This window comes from Bos indicus x Bos taurus, chromosome 19 (genome assembly GCF_003369695.1).
Source record: "Bos indicus x Bos taurus breed Angus x Brahman F1 hybrid chromosome 19, Bos_hybrid_MaternalHap_v2.0, whole genome shotgun sequence".
NCBI lineage: Eukaryota > Metazoa > Chordata > Mammalia > Artiodactyla > Bovidae > Bos > Bos indicus x Bos taurus.
This window is the reverse complement of record NC_040094.1, coordinates 11,689,779-11,714,455: the sequence shown is the minus strand read 5'-3', so window position 1 is coordinate 11,714,455 and position 24,677 is coordinate 11,689,779. Positions and strand designations below refer to the sequence as shown.

Here is a 24,677-nt window from a genome sequence, read left to right as displayed (position 1 = left end):
CAGTAGCAACTGTTTCTAAACAGAATGTTTATACTGGTTTCCAAAGTGATGCAACAGCATGTAACTGAGTTGGAGAGAACTTAGTCCTAAATGTATGATTCCACTTCAGATAATTTCTGAGGTTTGCCTCAGAGATTGACGATTCCAGGTTCAAAGACAGCGCATCCCCAACAGGACCATCTGCCCTTGGTGACAACGTAATTGAGGTTAATCGTGGCATATCTACTAGGATACAAACGCTGGTAGTTATGGAAACATGTTTTCTAGCTCGCCTGTACTTTGCTATTTTGTAAGGTTCATAATTTTATTTCATTCACAAAGCAGAGAACCCTGGGTTCTCTAAAGACACCTGCAAAGGGTCAAAACAATTTCCCTGATACTCATTCTTTTCCATTGTTTTGACATTTGCAGTGATGATAAAAAAGCAACCGTGAGTAATACTGCTGGCACCTTTCATAAATCAAGACGGGCACCTATCTGTATAAGGAGTCAGTATAGTTTTCACTGCCCTACATTTAATTTAAAAAGTTTAATGTCCTTGATGAAGCAGTAAAAAAATTATTAAATTTGACTCTTGACTTGTTTGTCTTAATATTCTATGTAACATCAAACACTTCTGGTGCACACTGAAGTATAACTGTCATCTTAAAAAAAGACTTGTGTTAGCTGAGTACTGAGCAGAACTAGCTGCTATTGTCATCAAACATTTTTACTTGCAAGAACAACTGACAGAATCTACTTATCCAGATCTAGATTTTCAGCAGATATAAACTACAAAAGATTCATTTTCATGGTTTCAGAGTCCACATTTCAACTAATCACAAGTGTCTGGAAAGGTGATTAAATCTGCCTTCCAGTGCAGGAGACACAGGTTCAATCCCTGGTCAAAGCACTAAGATCCCACATGCCCTGTGGCCAAAAAAATACTCTTTTCCTTTCCTAACTAAATAGCTGTATGAAGCCAAGTTTTTGAATACGGAAGAGTCTTTGCTCAGGTGAACTTTACAGACGGAAAAAATACAACAATGCCATTCATTCTTGCTTTCCTTTGGGGAAATATGCTCATGTTATTATTGCTTACATTAACATGCAATGCTTATTACTGTCATTTAAATGGGTTAACAGTTTTAAAAAGTTGTTTGAACTATCAATAATAGTTGAGTAAGCAGGAATAGATACAATCCCACATAAACTAGTGCTCTTTGGGATCGTCAATCATTTGAATATGGTTACTTTATAGTAAACTTTTAAATCAGGGAGTTTAAAATCTTTTATTCTTTTTCAAAATCGAGCTGGTTATTCTAGGTTTTTTCACTTTCATATTTATGTGAATTTATGGCAGGGGAGCCTTCCATGATACTGACAAAAATTACATCAACTTTGTAGGTATTTTTGGTGAAAACTGGCATCTTACAAGTTCTAAATCATGAATGTATTTTCTCTCTCCATTTGTTTTAATTTTCAGTTTCTTTCAGCACGATTTTGTAGTTACATTTTGTTAAATTTATCACTAATTTTCTTGAATTCTTGTTTTGCAAAATTTCATACTGCTTTTATTGCTCTTTTAATTTTGAGACCTTTCTAAACAAGCTTTTTAAAGAGTTATTTTTATAAAAACATTGCTTAGGATTTTATTCATACAAGATTAAGTCATCTATGAATAAAAATAGCTTTACATCTTCAAAAAAAAAAACTTGCATGATTTTGAGTATAGACAGATCCTAAGTTTGAGAACCACTACAGTGAGATATCTGCATGACTAAATCAACTTACATTAATTTAAAGCAGCCTTACATGGAGACCAACCTCTTGCTATCGTACCAATGTCTGTTGAAATGATTGCCAACAATTAGCACTTTTTTTTGGGGGGGGGGGGGATATAATGTCTACATTTGGATACTAAGGAGGAGGATCACTGAAAACATATTTACCTCGAAAGTTTCCTATTAACCTCTTTCCCATTCTTCCCTTCTGTTTTAATTACTTTTAGAGTGACAACAACTCTTATTTTTAGTTCCTTCTGTCAGACCATTGACCATCATCCTATTCAGAGGAAAGTTACTGAAATCCCTTATACTTTATTACTAACTCATTCTGTCTCTCCTTGTACAGCACTCAATACTACTGCCCAGTATTGAGCTACCTGTTTTGTGATTTAAACATGTCTCCAAATAACCCTGAAAAGTACTCATGGTGTTAACATACACATGAGGGACAAGCTCAGAAGTTCAGCTTGCTCTCAGTTTAAGCCTAAGTAATACACTGCTGCAGTTTCTCTTTCTACTATAGCCCATTATTATGGATGGTTTAAGTGGCAACTCGGTATCACAGACATAGCACCAGATTAAAATTAAGTTAAAAAAAAAATTCTTAACTATGCTCTAAGAAAAGCTTTACTGAAAAATTTTAACTTGTTTCTATTAGGGCAGGGAAAAGAGAAAAATCATTCTGTTGATAAAAACCAGTTGATTCAAAGTATGTCTAGGAAAACAAATCTTGATTCTGAGAAGGAGCTCCTAGGGACCATTACTATTCTCCCTCTTGATAAACATGAAGAAAGAGGGCAGAGACCCAGGAGAAATACCAGTATTCCCAGGACCTGAGCAGCAAGATGGTCCCTAAGACAAAACAAAAAACAAAAAGGGATTTTTCCAACTAATACTGTAATTTCCTATAGGAATATAGGTGGTGGGGGGAGGAAGACAGCAGTTCTAAGCTTTAAAAAAGCACTTCTGTGGTGTTTATGGTCAATGACTCAACTTTAGAGCAATACAAAGCTAGGTGGGGGCTCTCTAGCTCTACTGAGAATTAACTGTGAAATGAACTTAGAGTAACATTCTCAGTCATATGCAAAAAAAACTTGAATTCAAACAATGATTTAAAAAAAACAACTTAAAATATAATTTGAAGGCCTTTATATTTCATGGTGAAGAACAGCATGTTGACTATGTGCTTATACATTCTTATTTCAAGTTAATATAACATCCATGATCTCTTCATCTGAATGAAATGCTCAGATCAACAGCTGAAGTGCTGCCTGAAATGATGGAGGTAGCCCACGTCAGCCCTGATGGGTTGTTCTGGCCTCTGCATGGACCTCACGAACGACTGGAGTGCACACAGTGTGATACAGTGCTTCCAAATGTCCCAGCCCTTACCCCCCTTCTCCCTATACTACCTTAGTATCCAGTATGAAATGGTTCTTGTGGTTTAAGAGAGATTTAAGTAAAACTGCCATTCTCCATGTTATTTCCACAGTCCAGTAATTTATTTTAAATTTGAGTAATTTCAAATTCCACAAAACTGAAGAACAGCAATATTTGTTTGAATTCTTTCTTCTGTACACTCAGTGATCTAAAACACCACAATATCCAACATACACAAACCTCAGGGAAGGGTTAGTAAATACACACAGATTGGAATCATGGTGCTCTTTGTTCCTGAATGGAATGGTCCCACAGAAAAAGCACAGGATACAGCACAACGTAAGGGCACCTGTTACATATGAAGTGAGCAAAAACACTAGCATTTTCTATATGCATAATGAGGAAACCTGCATAGGTTAGAGGGCCTTTTATGCTCATTTAAAAGTCAGGCAAGTTGTCTGTAATGCATTTTTTAAACAATTTGGAGAGCACTGCGATCCCACGGAGGATATGCTCATTAGTGTTGTCTTTGTTGGCATTGACAGTCTTGCATGGTCATATACCAGTATTTTTGCTTTAGCTTTTCTTTGAATAAAAGAGATTTAAATGCATTTAGACAATACATACTGTAAGCTGTTTACATACACTAAATTTAAGAGATTCAATATTAGAGTTTTTTTTTTTTTCCTTTAAACACTACAGAGTGCAAATCAGGTTCTTCACAATAGATTGAGTATTAAGCAGTTCTTGAAAGAATGAGGGGGGAAGAAGAAAAGCCCAAGTGAATAAAACATTGAAACTATTCCCCTTTGAAAATAAATTCTAAAATGATGCGGAATGTGAAATAAGCTTTAAACATAGGTGATCCGAGTTTATAGTTAGAAACAAAAAGTAGTCCTTCATGAAATAAAGGTTACAAGAACATGTGTCTGTTTTCCCCTGTTATAAACTGAGAAGCGAGTAGAGACGATGTTTCGGTACGAAAATAGGCGACTACAGGATCAGCTTTCCATCTCACATGCTGTACCCAAAGCCAGGCTGAGGCTGCCCGTAGGCTGGTGCAGTGTAACCATAGCCAAACGGCGCCTGGGGAGGGACTGCAACGCTGGGTCCTGCTGTCAGCATCAGCTGGGGCTGACCTACAGAAGAGAGCAGAAAGGGGCAGGGCAGGGGCGAGGAGGCGGGAGAGACTGTTAGCACCGCAGGATGACCACACCCCCGACCTGACTGCAGCAGTGTAACCACAACTTGGAATGAATTTGGGTGGGTGGGGCGGGGGGGGGAGGGGGAGGGACGGGACACTTCTGACTGACTGTCTCAATTTCAGCATGGCAGTCACCCTAGGAAGGGTTCTGCCTAAAAAGCCAACAAAAACCATGCAGGGCCAAGGGCCAGAACTGTAAAAGTAATGATGTTACTTCACATGTCATTTAAAGCAATACGCACATGCATGCTCGACATGCTTAGGCAAGACGTTCAGCAATAAGCCTATCACCACCACATGGTGTTTGCACATTTTATCTGGTGACAATATAATTAGCACAGGAAAACAATTTTTTAAGATACATTTTTAACACAACTGAACTTTTAAAGTTAAGATTTAAATTCTTGATTTAGATGTCTCTAAATGGTAACAAAACCAAGTATCCAGTACCAAAATGAAAAAGTTAAGATATATTCAAATATGCATTAGGTGTGAAATACATTAGAGGATACAACCTCTTTCAAATACTAAGCTAACACTCTCATGAAGTTTAAATAGTTACTGTACAGAGGAACCAACCTGTGGAGAAACGGGCTAAATAGAAGAACATACCTAACACCTCTCCCTACCTCCTGCAAAAGAAGTACTCTTAATCTGTCTCTAATGTAAATCCAGAGTAGTATTTCTCCCACAAGTGACCTAATGTCTCTCCTTTGGTGAATAAAAATCCAAACTGTCTTCAGTGAATGAACTCTAGGAACCAGCAGTTTGTTAAAAAACCACTTCTAGCTTTGATATTGACATCTACCTTGAAATTTCAACCCCACTTTTTTTTTCTAAATAACATAAGCATGTTGTTTTTTCATTAAGCTTCTCAGTTTCTTCGTATCACAATGGAATCACGAGAAAACAAGAACAATAAAGAAAAACCCCGTGAGTGTGCAAATCTCTAATAAAGAGCAGAGAACTTCAAGGCAATGGGGGCAGGAGGAGGTTGCCTGACAAAGTGCCAGAGTAGTTCTTTCTAACATCATGCTTCTCCATAGCCAGCTGGCCAGGACTGGGGTGTGTGCGGGTATGTGGGGGTGTGGTACGGGGGGTGGAATGGTGAGAAGGTGGCATTGTCAACAGCTGTCTTTGGCTCAACCCCACTGTCAACTGCTTACAAGGACTATCCATCTGAACACCCTGAAGAGAAGCCATTCAGTAGCTTCCCCCAATTATTACACCCACCCTGTTTCTACCTTGTTTCTTGTCACAGATATGTCAAGCATCTTATTCCCATCTCTGAGAATCTACTTTATGTTTTCCAACTTTATAAAAACTACCCTGTCATCTAAATTCCCAAAGTCCTTTTCATGTAAAGTAAAAAATGGAGATAATGCCACAATAGATTTGTTTACTATCATTTCCTTTAACAGGTTGAGATACAATAGTTGTAACTGTATACCTTCCTCCCAACACCACCTGGTTCAAGAGCTATAACCTACACACTTCAAATTCACTACTCAAATCACTGTTCTCCGAGAGAGAAACGGAAAGGGGAAGGATTTCAGAAAGGCACCAAGTAAGAAAACATTAAATTGCCTTAAATATTCAGTCTGAAGATCCTCTCTGGAAAATCTTCAAATGGAAACTATTTATTCAGTTATCTGTCTCAGTCAGAATTTAAAGAGATGTACTACTATAAAGCATACTTAAGATGACTATGGCATGATCTCTCACCTTCTCCAGTTTTGAAAACTGAGTTCACCAATAATTCTTTGTCAGTAACTCATGAATAGGCAATAATTCATGATCAGGCCATAGATCAATCACGTTCTGATCTCAAGAAACTGTTTTCTGAGATTATCTTTGCGTTTAAAATTATCTTAGTGAATAAGGTCAATGCCTGCTCTAAGGCTGTTTTCAGAAAAAAATGACAGTAGAGACTTATTCCTTAACTTACTGAGCCTTTTGCACTTTAGAATGAACTGTTTGTCTACTATATTTCTGAGGTTACGCAGAGAAAGAGATTACCATAAACAATAGGTTGTGTCTCCGTAGCTTGTTCTTCCTCTTTTCTCAGTGATTCTGAAGCATCTAATTTATCCACCTAGAGAAAAACAGGTAATGGTAATTAGAACCTCAAAACTATTATAAACCTAGATTTATGGCAGAAAGTGGAAAAGCCTTAGTATGTTAAATTTTGTCAAAATAAAACAGACTAGAGTAGAAAGAACATTCTCAGGCCCCTTCAAATTCAATGGCAATGTTCATACTTCAGTCAAGGTGATTTTTAGCACTGTCATTATAAACCCTCAGGAAGGAGGGATTTATAAATGCCATAAAAGCTCACGCCAGGCTAAAACTGGGCATGCTAGGATGCAGCCAGCCTGAGGGAGGGAGATAACCAGAGGAACCACTTTCTTTGATGAAGTTTTAGCCCTACTAAAGATAACAATGATGAACTCATGACTGGACAAGACTTCCTTCCCCAAAGGAAATGGTATTCAAAAAAGTGAAGTAAGTCTTGTGACGAGGTAAGTATGTCTGCAGAACCAACTATCTTTTTTGCCCACTGTGCACAACTTCTGTCAATATTGATTATGTGCCGGCTGAAGTTTAAGATTCAAGTGGCTCCATATTTCATCTTTTTTATATAAAGACAGGCTGCATGTGTTAATGCTCTGTTTTCTAAGTAACCAAGGAATGCCTGATTTTTCCCCAACTTCTTGAAGAAATGTTTACCTTTTAATTAAGCCCAAGAAATAAATGACTGTTATATACTAGCTATTCTAAATTAAAGTGGATAGTATCAGACAGAAATAATACTCTAGAGGAGTCCAAACATATTAGTGAAAGAAAAGAGCTGGAATGCATAGATCCTTCCCTAACTAGTTGCATGACCTTGGCAAACCACTGCACTGACCCTCAAATTTCCTTGTCTATATAGTGAGTCAGCTGAATGAGAAAATCTACAAAGCTCCTTCTAGCATTAGCACAGTTTGAATCTGGAATTCTGTGAAGGATTAGGGAGGGTGGCAGCAGGACACAGACTAGGAAATCACCATACCACTTCCATTTGCCTTTAAACTGTGATGTATCTGTCTTTTAGACTATATAGTCTTGTCATTGGTATATCATTACACTTGATGTAAAACTAAATTTCAAATCTCAATTATTACTAGAGGGTTTCAAAGTCCTAAGGGTGCTGAGATGGGGAGGCAGAGTGCAGGATAGAACTTTTTTATGAGTGTTCACGGCATGTCCTTCAAAAAGGCAAATAGTGAAAAATCACTCACAAAAAAAGACATGCAGGACTTCAGTGAAAAGGCTTTAAAGACTTGGTCCCAGAAAGGTTAAAGCAGCACCTAGTTTCTATTTGCAACTATTTAAAAAACAGTGTTTCAATCCTACACAGGCCATTAAGGTTAGGACAGTATTTTACATGTATTTTAATTGTTTTATAGTGAGTATCTTAAATGTGGGTCTAATCCACCCTAATTTGTCAGGGAGCAAAATGTGAGAAAAGTGCTATGAGTCAGACTCTAGACACCTTCAGATAAAATGTGGTTTTTCTACCCTAGGAAGATGGGTTATTAGTTTGCTTCTGTATTTCATTTTTTAAATTTTATAACCTAAGGGCTCATGTGTTAAAATTACTCCACTATCAAATTAAAGACTACTATGGAGTATAAGTACCACAAGAAACACTCACTGTTTGGCACCCAAACTTAAAAATCACTACAGCTCTCTAATTTAAAGTACAATCTGTGCCACCAAGGACAGTCAGATGGGGTTTTGCTAAGTATCCAAGAGTGAGCTAAAGAAGTTATTTAAAAAAAGTACATGGATGAGTGTACATTAATAACTTCTAAGAAGAAAAATCAAACAACAAAAAAACCCACTGCATAATACATTGCCAGACTTTCAAGGAAAAGATTCTAAAGTGAATATGTGTTTAAAAGTTAATGTCTGAGTCGGATGTTGAAGACAGAAGTATGTTAAAGATTTAGAAGAGCTAGCAATGTCACAATGCCCAGGCACAGACATAGGCAGGTTGGGCATAGAGACAAAACAAAAAGTAACAACTGTGAAGGAGGAGCATCGTGTTCAGCAAAAATTGATTTTTCTATTTAATGGGACAGCCTCTGGCTCAGCAATATCCAATTATTGTTTCCAATGACCCAATTTGGACTCCTCCAAACAGAAAAGCAGAAAAGGCTTTTATGAACACAAGCTTTTGTTAAAAGAGCTGTAACAAAAGTTTCTGATCCTTGGATTAAAAAAGAAAAATTACAGGTAAACATGTCACTGAGTTCAATTCCATCTGTACTATTGAAAATTCACGACAATGTAAAAGGCTTTTCCACAAAGACTGCAATATGCTGCAGAGGAAAAGTTAACATGCAGTCAGTTATTTTGGTGTATGTGTGCATGAAAAAAAGGCAAAAGTACTGAAGCAAGAAGTGAGATCTGAAGATGACTGTTGCTATACAGGCTCTCAAGAAACACACACAGCCCACAGCAATGCTTTAAGAGTTTTGAAAGTAGTATGATGTAATTGCAATGACTGTTGTACATGCTTGATTTAAAACAACGCATAACACTGCAGTTCAATTACCTATTTTTCACACACACGCTTTCTAACTGCCTTGCTTACTAGCTGCTGAAGGGCCTCACACACAATGCATTTTACTCAGGTTTGCCCTAAGTTCCAATGGTGACTCTGGTTTGGTTCAACGTAATTCCAAGGCACTGTCCCCTCCTCCAATTATTTTAAATTGTTTTAACTGTCCTTTATCTTCCCACCCTTTTCTCACCAGAATTTGATACCAGACACAAGTTTATAAGTTTGTTTCATTTATACCAGGATAGAGACAAGCCAATGAAGGAAGGAGCAACCAAAAGGTGCCTAAATTTGACTTTGGACAAGCCAAAGGGATGAGTAACAGCAAATTTGTAGCTTTCAGAGATGTACCTTATTATAGAAAGCAGAAGTTAATATGGTTCCATATTTTACAGAAATAATCCATGTTGCTTAGCAACAATTATAGCAAGCTAATCTGATGATTTTAAAAGTTTTGATTCCTCTTGAAAATGAACTAGCACCATAAGAACTGGACACCTGGAGAAACATGAGGAAAGTCTCTTCGGAAGCAGCTAGTATCTCTTGTATCTACTTTCAGCAAAAAATTAGTAAGAATCAAGAGATCAGAAACTGGATCACAGTCCTTCAATACCCAAAAAAAAAAAAAAAAAAAAACCAAAAACAAAAAACCCCCAAAAGCCTTTTAGGGCATATATATACATATTTAAATTCAACAACTGTCAGGCACACTCACAAAATAATACCAGAGGCTGTTTAAATTTACTTTAAGTATTGAGAAAATCCTATTATGGTCCAGATACCCTGACAGGGAAGAGAAATCTCCTGAAACTTTGGAATTAATATGGAAACTCAACATGCTCAGTTTTTAATAATATATTTAAGAGAGACTGTGAACCAACTACTGATTAGCCTCCTGCCCTTCCTAAAGCCTATTAGCCGATTAGTAGCAAACATCTACTAATGTCCTAGAGCTCTATTATAGTTATATTTTAAGGGACTTGCAGAGGCTTTAGTGAAAATTTACTGGGGGGAAAAAGCAGAAGCAGCAGTGTAGAAAAGGAAGGAAAAAAAATCATGCAAATTCCTTAGACTTAGTCCTCCAGACTTAAAGATGGAAAAGAATCAACTTTCACCTTTTCCTTTATTGCATCAACCTGCAAAGGAATTCAGAAGGTGCAGCTTAGAAAAAAATCAAATTCCATATTGAGCATAAAAAGGTAGAATCAGCAACAAAGGTTTAGGGGAGAAACATCTAACCACTAAAAAAGGTATGAGAGAAGTGAAAATAAAGGGCATACTGGAAGCAAAACTCAGAATTTTTTTTTTTTTTTAACTTCAGAGCTTATTGCAGAAGAATTTATGCTAGAGTCAAGTGTGAAAGAAAGCAGCTTAATCGCTAGTAAAATTTACAGCACTTCAGTTAACAGCAGCTTAGAGCCAGGTCTCACAAGTTGGCATTATGCATAAGAAAAGAAGCTATTCTCATCTGTGGCTAAGATAAGGCAACTTTCTTTTTCTTCTTACACTGGATTTAAGCAGTTTCTACACAGAAAAATGTTAATTCTCAAAAAAACTGTAACTTAACACAATGATATCTAATGACATGATAGCCCAAGGATACTGTTACACTGGGGGTTGTTAGTAGTGGACCTCCCACCCTGACACCCGCCTTAACTCAGACATGCTGAAAGATCAGATGCGAAACTGACTTTAATAAGCATGTTTTGCTTTGACAAAATGGATCCTTTAGGACCATTTTAAAATGTTCCACAGCAGGACAGGGTAAAAACATCCTAACATCAAAAACAGATACTAAGAAGAATAAGTTAATTTTATAAGATGATTATACCCCGAGCTTGTTTAATGCACTTTTAAGAAATGTGTCATTAATTGTTAACCTTCTGTAATATTTTTTAATAAGGGGTTAAACTATCAAAATATTGAGAAGATTAACAGGACATTAAGAATACAGATGTAACTTTCCCATGGGAAACAGGCATACGTATTAAAGTCAAGAACCAACCAAAGAGAAGGGAATCTACACTACTAAGTAATGGTCATCTGAGTTACAAGAATTGATTTGAGGAAGACATTATTTTGACAAAAAATGTTTCTATCAAACGTTAAAAAAAAAAAAAAAACCCATACAATATGGACATAATACTATCTGCCCTTCAGAAATACATTCTGTGGTATTCTGAGTGTAAACATTCTGCCAAGATATGTCTGAGTTACCTTTCCATTAATGTCATTTGTCAGGTATTAAAAAGTACTGGAGAATAGGAATATTTTATGATCAACTAAATTAATTACACTAGAGAAAACCTTTGCAAACAGAAAGTCTATACATGGAATTTTACATATCCTCAAGATAATTAGTTCTCAGAGGTGCCATTACCTTTGTCAAGTATTCCTTCATGACTTGGATGAAGTAGGGCATGGCAAAATCCATAATATTGTGCCTCCATGCAGTTTCCAGGACAACATCTGGCCTTAAAAGATCATAACAAGTAAAGAGACATGCTCCAAAGCACTCTCTTTTTTCTTCCTGCAAAAACCACTGTAAGAGCTCTTCAGCCAATTCAGTATCTTTAGATTCAGAGGCATACTGCATTGCATCCTATTGAAAGCAAAGGAAGAAAGTCAAACATTAAATTCAAATATGATGAACTGGTAAATAACATGAGGGGAAAAAAAACTCCCAGTTTTATCATTTAAATTAAGGATTTCCTGAAAGAAAAGGAAAAGACAAAGGAATGCATTCTCTTTTTAACAGAGAGGTCTGACATAAGCATATGACAGCCTCCAACATTAAGAAGTGACATAATTATCATCTCCTCAACTGGGAGCTTAAAGGCAATTCCCATATTTGCAAAAACTAATACCTTTATAGACCATAATCACTTCTAATATGCCCTCTTAGGACTCACACAGATCATCTAGTATTTGGCTTAATAGCCCCACCCCACCATCTTTCTTCACCTTGTACAGGCTATCTTTCTTGCACAGCTCTACACTCTGTTTCCAGCGATTATTGCCTTTGAAGAGGTAAGCAGCAATTCTTCTGAACTCAATGAGTTCATGCTTTTCCAAACGCTGAGCAAGTGAGATATTGTCAAAGTTGTCATAAGCATCTATCGATGTTCTCAGAGCCTTAAAAAATAAAACAAAGCCATTGAAATGCCAAACCAGTATTTCATTTTAGTTTAAATTTTATGTTCCATCATTCTTGATCAATGAGCCATTACTGTATATGACTGACTGCATGTAATGTGATCAGTATCTTGCATGATAAATATGTTTAATACGACTTGATCAATGAGCCATTATTGTAATTAAGACAGCCTAGATTCAAGAATCAAACAATAAAGTTGTACTATGAACAAGTATCAACATTCCTCAGTCTAAGCTAAAAGGCAATTTAGCTTAACCTTAACTTTTACGTTTCTGCAAAATTCTTCACAAAGGAAAAAGACAGGTACTGATAAGCTACTGGCCAAGAAAAACAGTGAATAAAAGAGTTAATACCATATAAGGTTTATGAACTAGTTTAAGAGATCAAAAACTTTTTCAACTCAATATACAATCTAGATGTTTACGGATGAAGTAACCATAGTATTTTTCTAAAGCATTAACTTGGACTCTGCAAACCTGGCATTTAATTAGGAGATATCATATTTATCAATCCTGAAAACCTGACTAAATTTAGATCCAAGGCACACAAGTACCTACTGTTTACCATCCTAAGGGATGATAGGCTTTTTAAACTGCAAAACATACCAACTTTACAATTTTGAGAAGTGTAAATTTTGAGATTTTTGAGAAAAAAATTAAATTTTGTGAATTTCGAGAACACGTCCAAGAACCAAAATGTTTTACCTGATAATCTTCTTCTGTAATAAAGAGGTTGTTCAGTGACTCATTCACAGATTTGTTGTTGTGGTTCTGAACTGAACGCAAATAGGGTTTCACCAGCGGTAGCTGTTTAACCTTTAAAATAAGGGTGTGTTACAAATGTAGTACATTGCTAATGGACAAAGTTATCCAAGAACGTCTTAGTTTCTAGCTATGAATTTTTGAGGTTTTAAAAATTATTACCTTGCTGAAATAATTGACTGCACGAGTATGGTCCAACCGTGGAGACAGCACCATCAGCAAATCATTTAACAACAGTGGCTTGAATTCTAAGTAGAATTGTATTGCTCTGTAGTATAGCTCCACATTGGCAACCTAAGACAGCAAAAATCCATATATGAGGTAGAGTTATTTCCTCATGAGCTTCGTCCTTCTAAAGACTATCTTCTAAAGAAGGTACATACCTTGGTAATGATGTCTTTGAACTGCCCTTCTTTCCATGCATCAGTAGGATGATTCATCATGGTAATTATGGCATTATCATATTCTTCGTATTTGTCATACAAAAACACCAATTCTGCCCAAAGATGGGCTTGTTCTGCAGCTCTTAGCACCTGCACAAGGAAGATTTAATTGCTTTAGATATGGGTCTCTAATTCTAGTTAATAGGAAAAAAAAAATTTTTTTTAATGAAAACTGAAGTATTGTTTTAGCTATAGAGTTGCCTTACAATGAAAGGTTAGTTACCTTAGGAATATTCACTCTGGACCAGAACAGCTCCAGGTGCTCCCTCATTTTCTGTGGCTTAAACTTAGAATACAGAATAGCTAATTCGGTGAACATCCCCATGTGAGCTCGCTCAAGTCCCAGTGCTGCTTCCAACATGGTTATCAGCTCTTCAAAATACCCACGATCCTAAATAATAGAAAAAATGCAATTAAAGATGAGAATATCCGTGGCAAAAGATCTCAGTTAACATAAAAGACTTCAATGCATTACCTGATAGTAGTTGATAAGTTCCTCCAACTCGTCTGCATGTACTACAATATGAAGCCCACACATCTGAGCGAGACGGAACTCCTTCCCATCTACACAGGCAAAGCAGACCTACAATTTTAAAAATTTCAGTTATGTGAACTCAAGTGTAATATGGCTGGTTAATTCAATTAATCAGTTTAAAGAATATTCCTAAATAGCATCTTAATTCATCAATCAAACTGTCATTTAGATTACCTCTTTCCATGTTCGGGTACTGTTGGCTTTCCTAGCTCCATCAACAGCTGCCTGATATTCACCCAGGTGAACCAGGGTGGATGCCAAGCGTCCAAAATTGGAAACATTATTGTACAACAACTTAGCAGCATCATACATTTTTTCATCATAACAACGGTCACCAACCTGAAAAAAACACAAACCATTTTCAGCAAGCCGAAACTCAGTCTCCTTTCAAAGTTAGGACTCAATTTAATATGAAGAAACAACATTTTTCCAGTAAGGTTTTTCCTTAGTAACTTTCAGTTGTCATGTGTTGATCCTAATAAGCTAGTAAAGTTACCCAACTATTTTTACACTCCTTAAAAAAAAAAATTTGAATGAGAAACTCACTTGCTGGATATGAGCATTATTTGGCCCATTGATGAACTCTTCCAACTCTGCTAGGCGGTTTGTTTTAGCCAGCGCAAAGATCAATTCTGTCTCCACATAGGACTCACGAGCCTTCTTGCGGGCCATCTGCAAGTACTTCACCAGCTCTTCCCAGTTTCCTAGGTACAGAAAAACAAATGAATAAATCCAAACACTACGATATCAACATCTATCTTCTCGCTGAAGTACATGAGAACTGCTATTAATTTCCTTTTCAAAGAAACAGTATAGAGAGTAACAAATGTAAACTGTGAAAGGTATCAAAATAGTGAAACTTCTATTAATGTCTCTGTATTACTACTGACCAAATGAGCTGAATCCCTCTTCTCCTTAAAGTTATCAGATTAGAACTAGATCAGAATTTAATATCTGCACTAAGGAGGAGGGCAAACCACCAGTCTCTAGCTCCAACACAATGCAGAACGGATGTAAAACTTAATGCTTAGCTTAGGCACACTTTCTGGCAAACACATAAAGGTGAGAAGTCGTACCACTAGTATTGGCGGCCTGAACAACTTCCATGTATGATGAAGGATCATCTGCTTTGATATAAGAATCAATGGCTTCTTTCACCATTCCTTTCTGCAACTGAGCTTTTGCGAGCTGACTCCAGACTGCCGGTTCATTGCAGCGTTCAGCAAACTCATATGCCCGATCCAAGTTTCCAATATGTTCGATCAAGACCTAGGCAACCAATTCTTCATCAGTTATAGAACAATGAATCTTACCATTTAGCAATTACATTTAAACAGTTAGGATTTTATTGCTCTTCTATTATCACAGTAATAAATTATGCCCTTTCTCCGAGGACAATGCATACAGTGAACCAAGAGAAGGCGTTACACAGGAAATCAGCTCGGGTAATGTCAAGGTTTACCTGCACTGCTGAGGTATTGACATCAAATTTCCGGAAAATGGCAAATGCTTCTTCAAAGAGCTCATTGCTGATGGCGATGTTGGCAATATCTGGGGCATCATAATTATCCAGGCGGTTAATGTACTCCATAACACGTGTACGGTCAGCCTTGATTGCAGTGAGGATGAGGAGGTTTTGCAGGTTCCTTAAGAAAGAAAGATTTGAATGCAATATTTGAAAGGCTCATTAGTCATAACGAATAAACACTGTAGCTCTTAAGTATTTCGTCTCAGGAGATAGGGTCACAAGAGGGTATTAGAAGAATGAGAATTAAGATAACATTCTCTTAACATTTGTCTCTTTGTTCCTTTCCCAAACTGACAGGCCATAATTAAAGACTGACTATAAAGAGCCAGGAAACCCCTCTCATAGCATACCTGTGTTCACTGAATACAGAGTTATCAAGGACTATTTTCTCCAGCAGTTCAATGAGTTCATTAGGAAGGTCTGCAGTCATAAAGGCCTTGACAGTTACTGACACTTCCTCGGGGTCCTGAGTTTCAGACAAGGCTGTCTGTACAACCTGCAGAGGATATACAATAAGTACTGAGAGTTCCGGTGGTTTTGATGATATTATCTTATAAGAATAAGCTGGCCTCTCAGTAGAAAATGAAAGGTCGAGAAGAAGGAATCAGATAATTTACCACCCAAAGATCTTTCTACGTAAGTCCACATATATCCGTAATGTGTACTTCCAAATTTTTTTTTTTGGGGGGGGGGGGGGGGGGGGTGGGGGGGTGGGGATGGGTAGAGGAATCACCCTACTTGTATAATTTCTATCTTTTCCCTGATTAAAAATTATTCCTAATAACCACTCCTCATTATCAATTTAATGGTCACATAAAGTTCAACCATATACATGTGGCATTATATACTCAGTAATTCTTCTGTTTATGGCTATTTGCATGCCTCCCAGATGCAGCAATGAATATTTGCTCTAGGAAGCTTTGTATCAATTTGGGAATTTCCCTTAGAAATGCTTCCTAGAAGAGGAATGAAAAATTAATATTCTTCAATTTACTCTCTTCCATATTCATACTTCTATTATTAATTTAAGAACCATTATTAACAACCTTCAATTTTTAAGGTTTTAAAAAATGTTTTCAATTATTTATAGCTATAAACTCGCATCTTCTTTGCTTACTATTGAGACTTAACATTTATCTACTAGATCATTCACCAGTCTTTATCCTTTGCTGATTTACCCTTGTCTTGAATGTTTCCAATCAATTTGGTTACTTCTCAGGTATCTGTAACAGTAATTCTTACTGATTTTATTAAATGTTTAATTTACTGTTATCCTTTTAGCTATGATGAGTTGAGGGAGTCTTATGTAATGAAATTCTCTCCTTGGGGATGTATTTTCTTGGAGAAGATATACTTCATTTTCGTTAACATGTATATATATATATATATATATATATTTTAGTATAATCTTTATTTTCTTCTATTTTTTACTGCCATCTCTCACAGTTAAATATGATCCATTTGAGTATATTTGGTATATGATGAGGGAAAAGGTTTTATTTATAGTTAAAAAGATGAATGCATTTGCAAATTTTACCTGATCAATGAGGGGTCTCCTATAAGGATTGCTTTCCAGCAGCACACTACCCCACAATTCTGGGTCCTTCCGCCGTACCAGATAGCGAGACAGACTTTTGAAGAGGGAATTCTCATTGCAGACCTAAATGAGAAATTAAAGATTAATTTCAAGGTAAACAATAAAAGCTTTCTACAGACTGACTAGGTTATATCCTATCATTATACCCTATTTAGTGTTTCATACCAAAAAAAAAAAAAATCCATTACTTCTACATGTAATCTTTAGTAACTTACAACCATATATTTTTCTTATTAAAATTCAAACAACAGAAAAAAGTTATTAATTTTTGAAGGCTTTTAAAAAGCACCCTGATGGTGGATCTGTATTTGGACTTTTATATTTTACTCTACTGGCCTGTGTATTCATGCACCAGGATGCAATTTTTAATTACAGAGGTTTTATAATGTGCTTTAACATCTGGTAAGGCTAGTCCACCTTCAGAGCTTTCTTTCAGTGTTCATTTTCCCATGTGTATATGCATACATATGTTCATACGTATATGAATTTGTATGTTCACAGATGCATTCTTTCCCAACTCAAAGATCCTAGAAGGAAATACACCCTAGAATCTAGATCTGGGTTTCTAATGGCACTCCCCACTGAACAAAATCAAAGTCCTTCAAAAAAATGGATGATCCATGGCAGGGGAGGGTATAAAATGAGCTTGTATAACTTGCTGGACCAGGAAACAAGATGTGCTCAAGAGCAATGAGATCATGACACAAAGCCATGAGAGGCAGGCTCATGGGATTTCTATCAGCCAAAATGGGGATAATTTGAAAATCAAAACCATGCGTCATTAACCCACAGAACTCGTAAGTCCATGAAAATACGCAAGCTGACTGATAAATGCGGAGAAAGTGATGAAGCTGGAAAATTGTCATTTTGCAACCAACACATTAAGAATAGCTTAGTAAGAATTAACAGTCAAAATTGGGGGCGGGGACACACACAAATAGGATACTCACATGGTCTTAACTGTCTCCTCACAGACTAATTAACACCTGCAAGGGGAACACACACACACACACACACACACACACAGTAGGATACTCAGAGACTAATTAACACCTGCAAGGGGAACACACACACACACACACACAAACATACACACACACACACAGTAGGATACTCACAGACTAATTAACACCTGCAAGGGGAACACACACACACACACACACACAAACATACACGAACATACACACACACACACAATAGGATACTCACAGACTAATTAACACCTGCAAGGGGAACACACACACACACACACACACACACACACACACACACACACACACACACACACACACACACACAGTAGGATACTCGCATGGTCTTAATACCTGCAAGGGGAAACACATCTATAAGGGGAAATTTATTTCTATAATGGAGAAGCTGACAACTTGATAAAAAGTGACCCTCAAATTGAAGGACTAAGGACATCAGGTGCTTTTGCATGTTACAGAATAAGAAAAACATCACTTAAGTAATGCATTTTGGATGGAAACATACAATCTAAATCTAATCAGGAGGAACAATAAGAGAAATTCAAAGCGAGGAACATTCTATTTTTTCAAGAGATTTTTCACTAATAAGAAATATGCAGAATAGGTGAATCCAGAGAGACAGAAGGCAGTTTGGAGGTTGTCAGGGGCTGGAAGGAGGCGGGGAATGTGGAACAATTGCTTAGTGAGTACTGGATTTCCTCGTGTGGTGATGAAAACTTGGAACAAGAACTCTGAACAAGAGAGATACAGTGATGACACAACACTGTAAATGTACTGCCACTGAATTATTCACTTTCAAATGGCTAATGTTATGTGAATTTTACCTTCAATAAAAAAAGAGAAAAAGACTATTTTTACAATTATGTCTGTCAATAAAAGACAAAGAAAGGCTGAAGAATTGTTTCAGGTTAAAAGAGACATGAAAGATATGACACGTACAAGCAGTATGTAATCCTAGACTAAAGGGAAAATTTTCTTTTAAAAGACATTCTCAGGTCAATTGACAAAATCAGAATGAAACAGGTTTTTAACAGTATTCTACTGGTGTCAGATTGACTGAGGTTGCTATCCATAATGTGCTCATGAAAGAGAATACACTTATTCCTAGGAAATACACACTGAAGGCTTATAAGGCCATGAGGTATGCAATTTATTCTCATAAGGTTAAAAGTTCAGATGTGCCTATACATATACACGTATATGTAAAAAATATATACATGTGTGTGTACATATGAGTGTATGAGAACATGTGTGATAAAACCGGGGGCATAAATGTCAATGGGTAAATATAAATGTAATCAACTACTTTGGCCAGTTTAAGTTCATAATTATCAGCAAAGTTTTTTTAAAAAAAGCATGCATCTTCCAAAAATGCTCCGTATTACCTAAAACCACTCTGAAACTCTCAAAATTCACTAGTGTAACATTATATAACAGGTTTTAAAAACGCTGTCTTCTCTATATGTCAGCCGGCAGTACTCACATTGATAAGCTCCAGATCACACTGGCCACGCTCGTAAGCAACACAGGCCAGATGCGGATCTCTCTTCTCACAATACTTTCCAACAACACGACTGTCATAGTAAGGATTTTCCCGAAGAAACCGCTCTGGATTGTTATTACTGTCTATGTAGATTTTGGCTAATGCATTATGAGTAGCAGGCTCTTCACAGCCCTCATGAATTCTGGCCTCCAGCCAAGGCAGAAGCAGTTTCAATCTAGTAAGAAAATAAAACAGGAAAAGAAACACACAAAAAACCCACATATACACATACTATATTATAAATAGCACACTCTTGACATGCTATGTAAGTACTTTATGGTCTATAAAGTGCTTTCCCATATCCTATTTTGAATTCTCAACACTTCTATCAGAAACTGAGAAATTAAGACTCAGAGATGGTTAAAGGATTTGTCCAATGTCACATAGAAGATATATAAGACTGTCTTTCATACTCTCCTGGACCTATCTGCTACATTATCTAGATAGGACAGAGAGAGAAGAGACTACAGATTCACAGATTATTCTTTTTTATATGGGGCAAATGGCTGGACTTCTGAGTAATGTTATTGTTTAGGAGTAGGACAGAGATGTGGTATGAGAAAACAAGCCAGATTATCTGAGGTTCCTTTTAATTTTACCACAATTAACATGCGACATTTCATACAGCAAAAAGAAGCAGTACCGTAAACACATACTGGGAACAAAATCTGGTAACTTTAGAAGCTCTAGGTTTAAAATTCTAGCAGTCATAAAATCATAAGTTATAGCTTATTTCCCAATGGTTCAGATGACCAACACTCTTACCGTGGTTTAAATAACACGTTAAATAGTTACAAGAAATCCACGGAAAGAGGCACCTGGTAGGCTATAGTCCATGGTGTCACATAAGAGTTGGATATGACTTAGCAACTATACAACAATAATCACTTTAAATCAGTCTCAAGCTTTAAAAAAATAAAAATCAGTATATATTCTACATCTCCATTGTCCTTAAGTGCAGAATTTTTCAAACATTTTCTGAAACATTTAGCTTGAAACATTTAGATATAAATTCTGTGATTACCATTAGTAGAACACTTGTACCAACTCAGGTTAAAATTAAACCCTATTCTTGAGATGGTTTCACTGCTAGAGGAACTTCCTACTTAACCTCATTACTTCTCACTAACCTCATTTACTACATCAGCACTTTGTGAACACACAATGTCCTGGCTAAAAAAAGACTTCATGATATAAGTATTAGAAGCACTCATAGTATGTTCTCTTCTACTGGAAATTCCTAACTTATATTATATCAAGGTTCAACTTAAAAACAAGTTTAACTCAGGGAATACACAGGGAATGCTTTTCTCTTGTCATACTTGATAATTTACCAGACAGGAATTAGTTCCTAGGTATCATACCTAAAAGGAGGCTTTTTAGATAGTTTACATTAAAAACACACAGCTATGTGGTTTGACTTAACATAATTATAAACATGCAAAAAGAAGGTGAATGCTCATTACTAGAGAAATGCATATCAAAACCATAGTGAGACATCCTCTCACATTGGTCAGAATGACTGCCATCAATAAGTCTACAACAATTAATGCTGGAGAGGGTGTGGAGAAAAGGGAATGCTCTTACACTGTTGGTAGGAATGCAAACTGGTACAGCCACTATGCAGAACAGTGTGGAGATTCCTTAAAAAACTGGAAACAGAACTGCCATATGACCCAGCCATCCCACTGCTGGGCATACACATCAAGGAAACCAGATTTGAAAGAGACACATGTACTCCAATATTCATTGCAGCACTGTTTACCATAGCTAGGACATGGAAGCAACCTAGATGTCCATGGGCAGACAAACGGATAAGGAAGTTGTGGTACATATGTACAATGGAATATTACTCAGCTCTAAAAAAGAATTCATTTGAGTCAGTTCAAAGGAGGTAGATGAAACTGGAGCCTATCATACAGAGTGAAGTAAGTCAGAAAGAGAAATACCAATACAGTATATTAACTCATATATATGGAATTTAGAAAGACGGTAAAGATGCTATATGCAAGGCAGCAAAAGAGACACAAGATGTAAAGAACAGACTTTTGGACTATGTGGGAGAAGGCGAGGGTGGGATGATTTGAGAGAACAGCACTGAAGCATGTACATTACCGTATGTAAAATAGGTGACCAGGGCAAGTTCAATGCATGAAGCAGGGCACTCAAAGCTGGTGCTCTGGGACAAGCCAGAGGGATGCGGTGGGGAGGGAACTGGGAGCGGGGTTCAGGAAGGGGAGACACATGTGCACCCATGGGTGATTCATGTCGACGTATGGCAAAAACCACCACAATATTATAAAGAAATTATCCTCCAATTAAAATTAATCAAAAAAAGGTGAATGACTAGATTAACAGATATTCTACATGACAGCCGTATACAGCAAGTTACAGCTAGCTTATCACTTCTCAATTAGGTATCTCTAGGGAATTAAGATCCATGCGTACTGAGTAGTTTTAGGCAACTGACAGCTTACACTTCTATTTAATACCATGCTAGGAGAGACTAATAATTTATCCTACTTGTCAAGATTAAAACAGTACTACACCTGTTTCTTTTTTCAACCTCAGCAACAAGCTCATCAGTAGAGAATTGACCTCTTACAACAAGAATCAAGTTTTTAATGACATCTTCAGAGCAATCAACATCAAGTAATCCCCCAATAACCACAGGCAGTCGACTTGGATTCACCTACGGTTTAAAAAAAAGGAAGAATGTCATTATGTTACTAAGAAACAAAACTGAAAAGAGTTCTTAAAAAAAAAAAAAAAAAGGCAAAAAGCAAGAAAAACGCATTATCCTCTTCAACCTGTTTTAAAAGTCAGTAATAAACGGATTCTAAATTTGAAACTAGACAAAGGAATTTAGTAGGAAGTCTGCCTTGGTTACTCCTAAGGAGAAATAAGTCCAAAGAAGCGAAAGGAACAGAATGACTGGAAATATTATCTGGTAACAAGGCCTCCATCATAGCAAACTGCCCTTCTATTTCTGGAGTTAGAATGCAAAGTTTCTAATACCTTTATTCAAGATGGTTTTAATACTGTGCTTTGGAGGCTATGGCCTCTACATGGATACCTCAGGGACTATCAGATAAGTAAGGCATAGGCCACTCAACTTTTCAACTACTGCAGTTCTGTTCTGTTTTACATACTTGGAATGCATGTAAAATTTTAATCCAAGAAAGGATTCTGCTGGGAAAAAAAAAACGGAAAGCCACTGTAGCACACCACTCTTATTGCGCACAGGGTTTCAAAAGGATGAAGATGTCCAGCGTGAGAAGTAAAATTTGTAAGATTATATTTTCAAGTTATCTAAGTTTTACTTACCTTCTGTACATATATTTCTATATACTTCTGAAGATTATTTCTATATAAATAGAGCACCAAATCATGGACAAAGTCAAATCGGTCGCACACAATGATAAGTGGTAACTGATCTGTTAGCTTCGCTTCCTGGAGGGAAAAAAAAGAAACCTTAATTTTCTTCTTCTGTGAGGTTATCGGTGTAAAATGAGAATCGGTTCCACACTTGTGGGAAAGGTTCACATAAACTTGGTTCTTCTTTTAAAGAAAGAAATGTCCCAATAGTTGGAGAGCGTCCAACTCAGTTTCCATGAATTTTTATGAAGTAATATCCAGAGTCATAGCAAAATACCAGGTCCTTCCCACATATACCCTTTACAACAAAAGAGTAACAAGATTTATAAGTCTCCAGCGGCACTCAAGATATAAAATCATCACACCGGGACTTTCATTAATAGCAACAACTGAATTTGTAGTTGCTTTATGAGCTAGACTCACATTGTCAAAATTAGGCATATATGGCTCACATTTGTTTCAAACTGATGACTTTCTAGAACACCCCTCCCCATTCAAATCTATATGGCCAGCTTCTAATACTGTTATAATAAATCCTACAAGGAGCAGAATGATAGTGACGGCCATGAATTTAAATACACCACATGTTGCTATTAAAAACAAAAAAGGTTTATAAAATAAAAAGCATTTAAATCATCTTTAAATTGCGAACTGCTTTTACCATTACAAATACCAAGCTATAATCCTACTTACAGACTGACACAGATGTTACAGACAGGTAGGTAACACCTGTACTGGGCATTTACCTGATACATGTCCTGTTACATTCCATAGACATAAGGTACAGCACAAAAAACAACAGTTTCCATCAGGAATTCATTTACACACAGTGAAACATTTCTCAATAAATGATTCCTCTATAACAGTCTACTAAAGGAGAACTAAGCAGGACAGGACTTTCCTCAATGACAGCCACTAAGAACATTATTTGCAAGGTAAGAATAAAATTCCTAAGTCTAGCATGTATAAGCCACCCAATTATAAATAATTTGAAGATTGGTCTATGAAGTGTTCAGGAACACTAAACCTTGGAGTTGTAAGAAATCCTGTAAAATAGTAATAAAAAAATCAAAATGGCTGTAATCTGAAGTGGAAGTCCAGCTGCAGATTTTTTACACCAAGGAAAGTCCTTTAGCACCATTGGAAACTCTGTACTAACAGCGGCTACAATCATTTCTAAAAAGTGTTTGATCTACCTATGCAGAAGATTTTTTAATAGGGCAGGTTTCTCCTACAAAACAAACATCAACACACTTAATCTTTATCTTGTTTACTACATATATAAACCACTTAGGGATAAAACATACTTGGCAAGTAATCCAAGATTACTTAGGTATTCTAGTCTCATGCATGAGTGTTTAAGATTTCTACTGTGAAAGATAACTTATTTGTATTGGCAAAGAAAATTTAAATTTGAAAAAAGTAGAAAAATTGGGATACATTCTCAATTGCCTAAATTTGCATATGATTTCATACATAAAATAATTATGCTATTAACATTTTAAAATTTTACTTAAAGGTTACTCCTTAGATACTATGATTAGAGACATTAGGATCAAAATGGCAACTATATAAACAAATTCAGGTTTTCTTAAATACAAAGTTTGGAGATATATCAGGGGACAAAGTAAGCATTCCCCAAAGAGACTTACATTCTGGTGGGAAGAGACAATGTTAAGTGTTATAAAGAAAAAGAGAACAAGATAAGAGGGTAGTGAGGATAGACAGGTTTTATTTTAGATAGGAGGAGGGTAATCTGAGACATCCTTCCTTGTGACATTTGG

The 24,677-nt window shown here is 36.5% G+C and overlaps 1 protein-coding gene across 4 annotated transcripts in view; it reads right to left on the bottom strand.

The window, feature by feature from the left end:
• The window catches only part of CLTC (clathrin heavy chain), a 70,223-nt gene that overhangs the window by 1,423 nt on the left and 44,123 nt on the right, over window positions 1–24,677 (bottom strand). Inside the window, exons 15-33 of one of the 4 annotated variants that reach the window (XM_027517989.1) lie at window positions 22,843–22,968; window positions 22,065–22,207; window positions 19,456–19,690; window positions 16,924–17,046; window positions 15,737–15,882; window positions 15,321–15,504; window positions 14,935–15,127; window positions 14,405–14,562; window positions 14,033–14,197; window positions 13,799–13,906; window positions 13,547–13,714; window positions 13,264–13,413; window positions 13,043–13,174; window positions 12,824–12,934; window positions 11,927–12,097; window positions 11,343–11,564; window positions 10,078–10,098; window positions 6,370–6,445; window positions 3,245–4,285 (exon numbers count right to left, since the gene is read on the bottom strand). In XM_027517989.1, the coding sequence (XP_027373790.1) occupies window positions 4,161–4,285; window positions 6,370–6,445; window positions 10,078–10,098; window positions 11,343–11,564; window positions 11,927–12,097; window positions 12,824–12,934; window positions 13,043–13,174; window positions 13,264–13,413; window positions 13,547–13,714; window positions 13,799–13,906; window positions 14,033–14,197; window positions 14,405–14,562; window positions 14,935–15,127; window positions 15,321–15,504; window positions 15,737–15,882; window positions 16,924–17,046; window positions 19,456–19,690; window positions 22,065–22,207; window positions 22,843–22,968 (2,757 nt within the window). In that variant the 3' untranslated portion in view covers window positions 3,245–4,160. Of the gene's footprint in view, window positions 1–3,244; window positions 4,286–6,369; window positions 6,446–10,077; window positions 10,099–11,342; window positions 11,565–11,926; window positions 12,098–12,823; window positions 12,935–13,042; window positions 13,175–13,263; window positions 13,414–13,546; window positions 13,715–13,798; window positions 13,907–14,032; window positions 14,198–14,404; window positions 14,563–14,934; window positions 15,128–15,320; window positions 15,505–15,736; window positions 15,883–16,923; window positions 17,047–19,455; window positions 19,691–22,064; window positions 22,208–22,842; window positions 22,969–24,677 lie in introns of those variants that run through there. The other 3 variants (XM_027517991.1, XM_027517990.1, XM_027517992.1) reach the window with 3 other exon arrangements.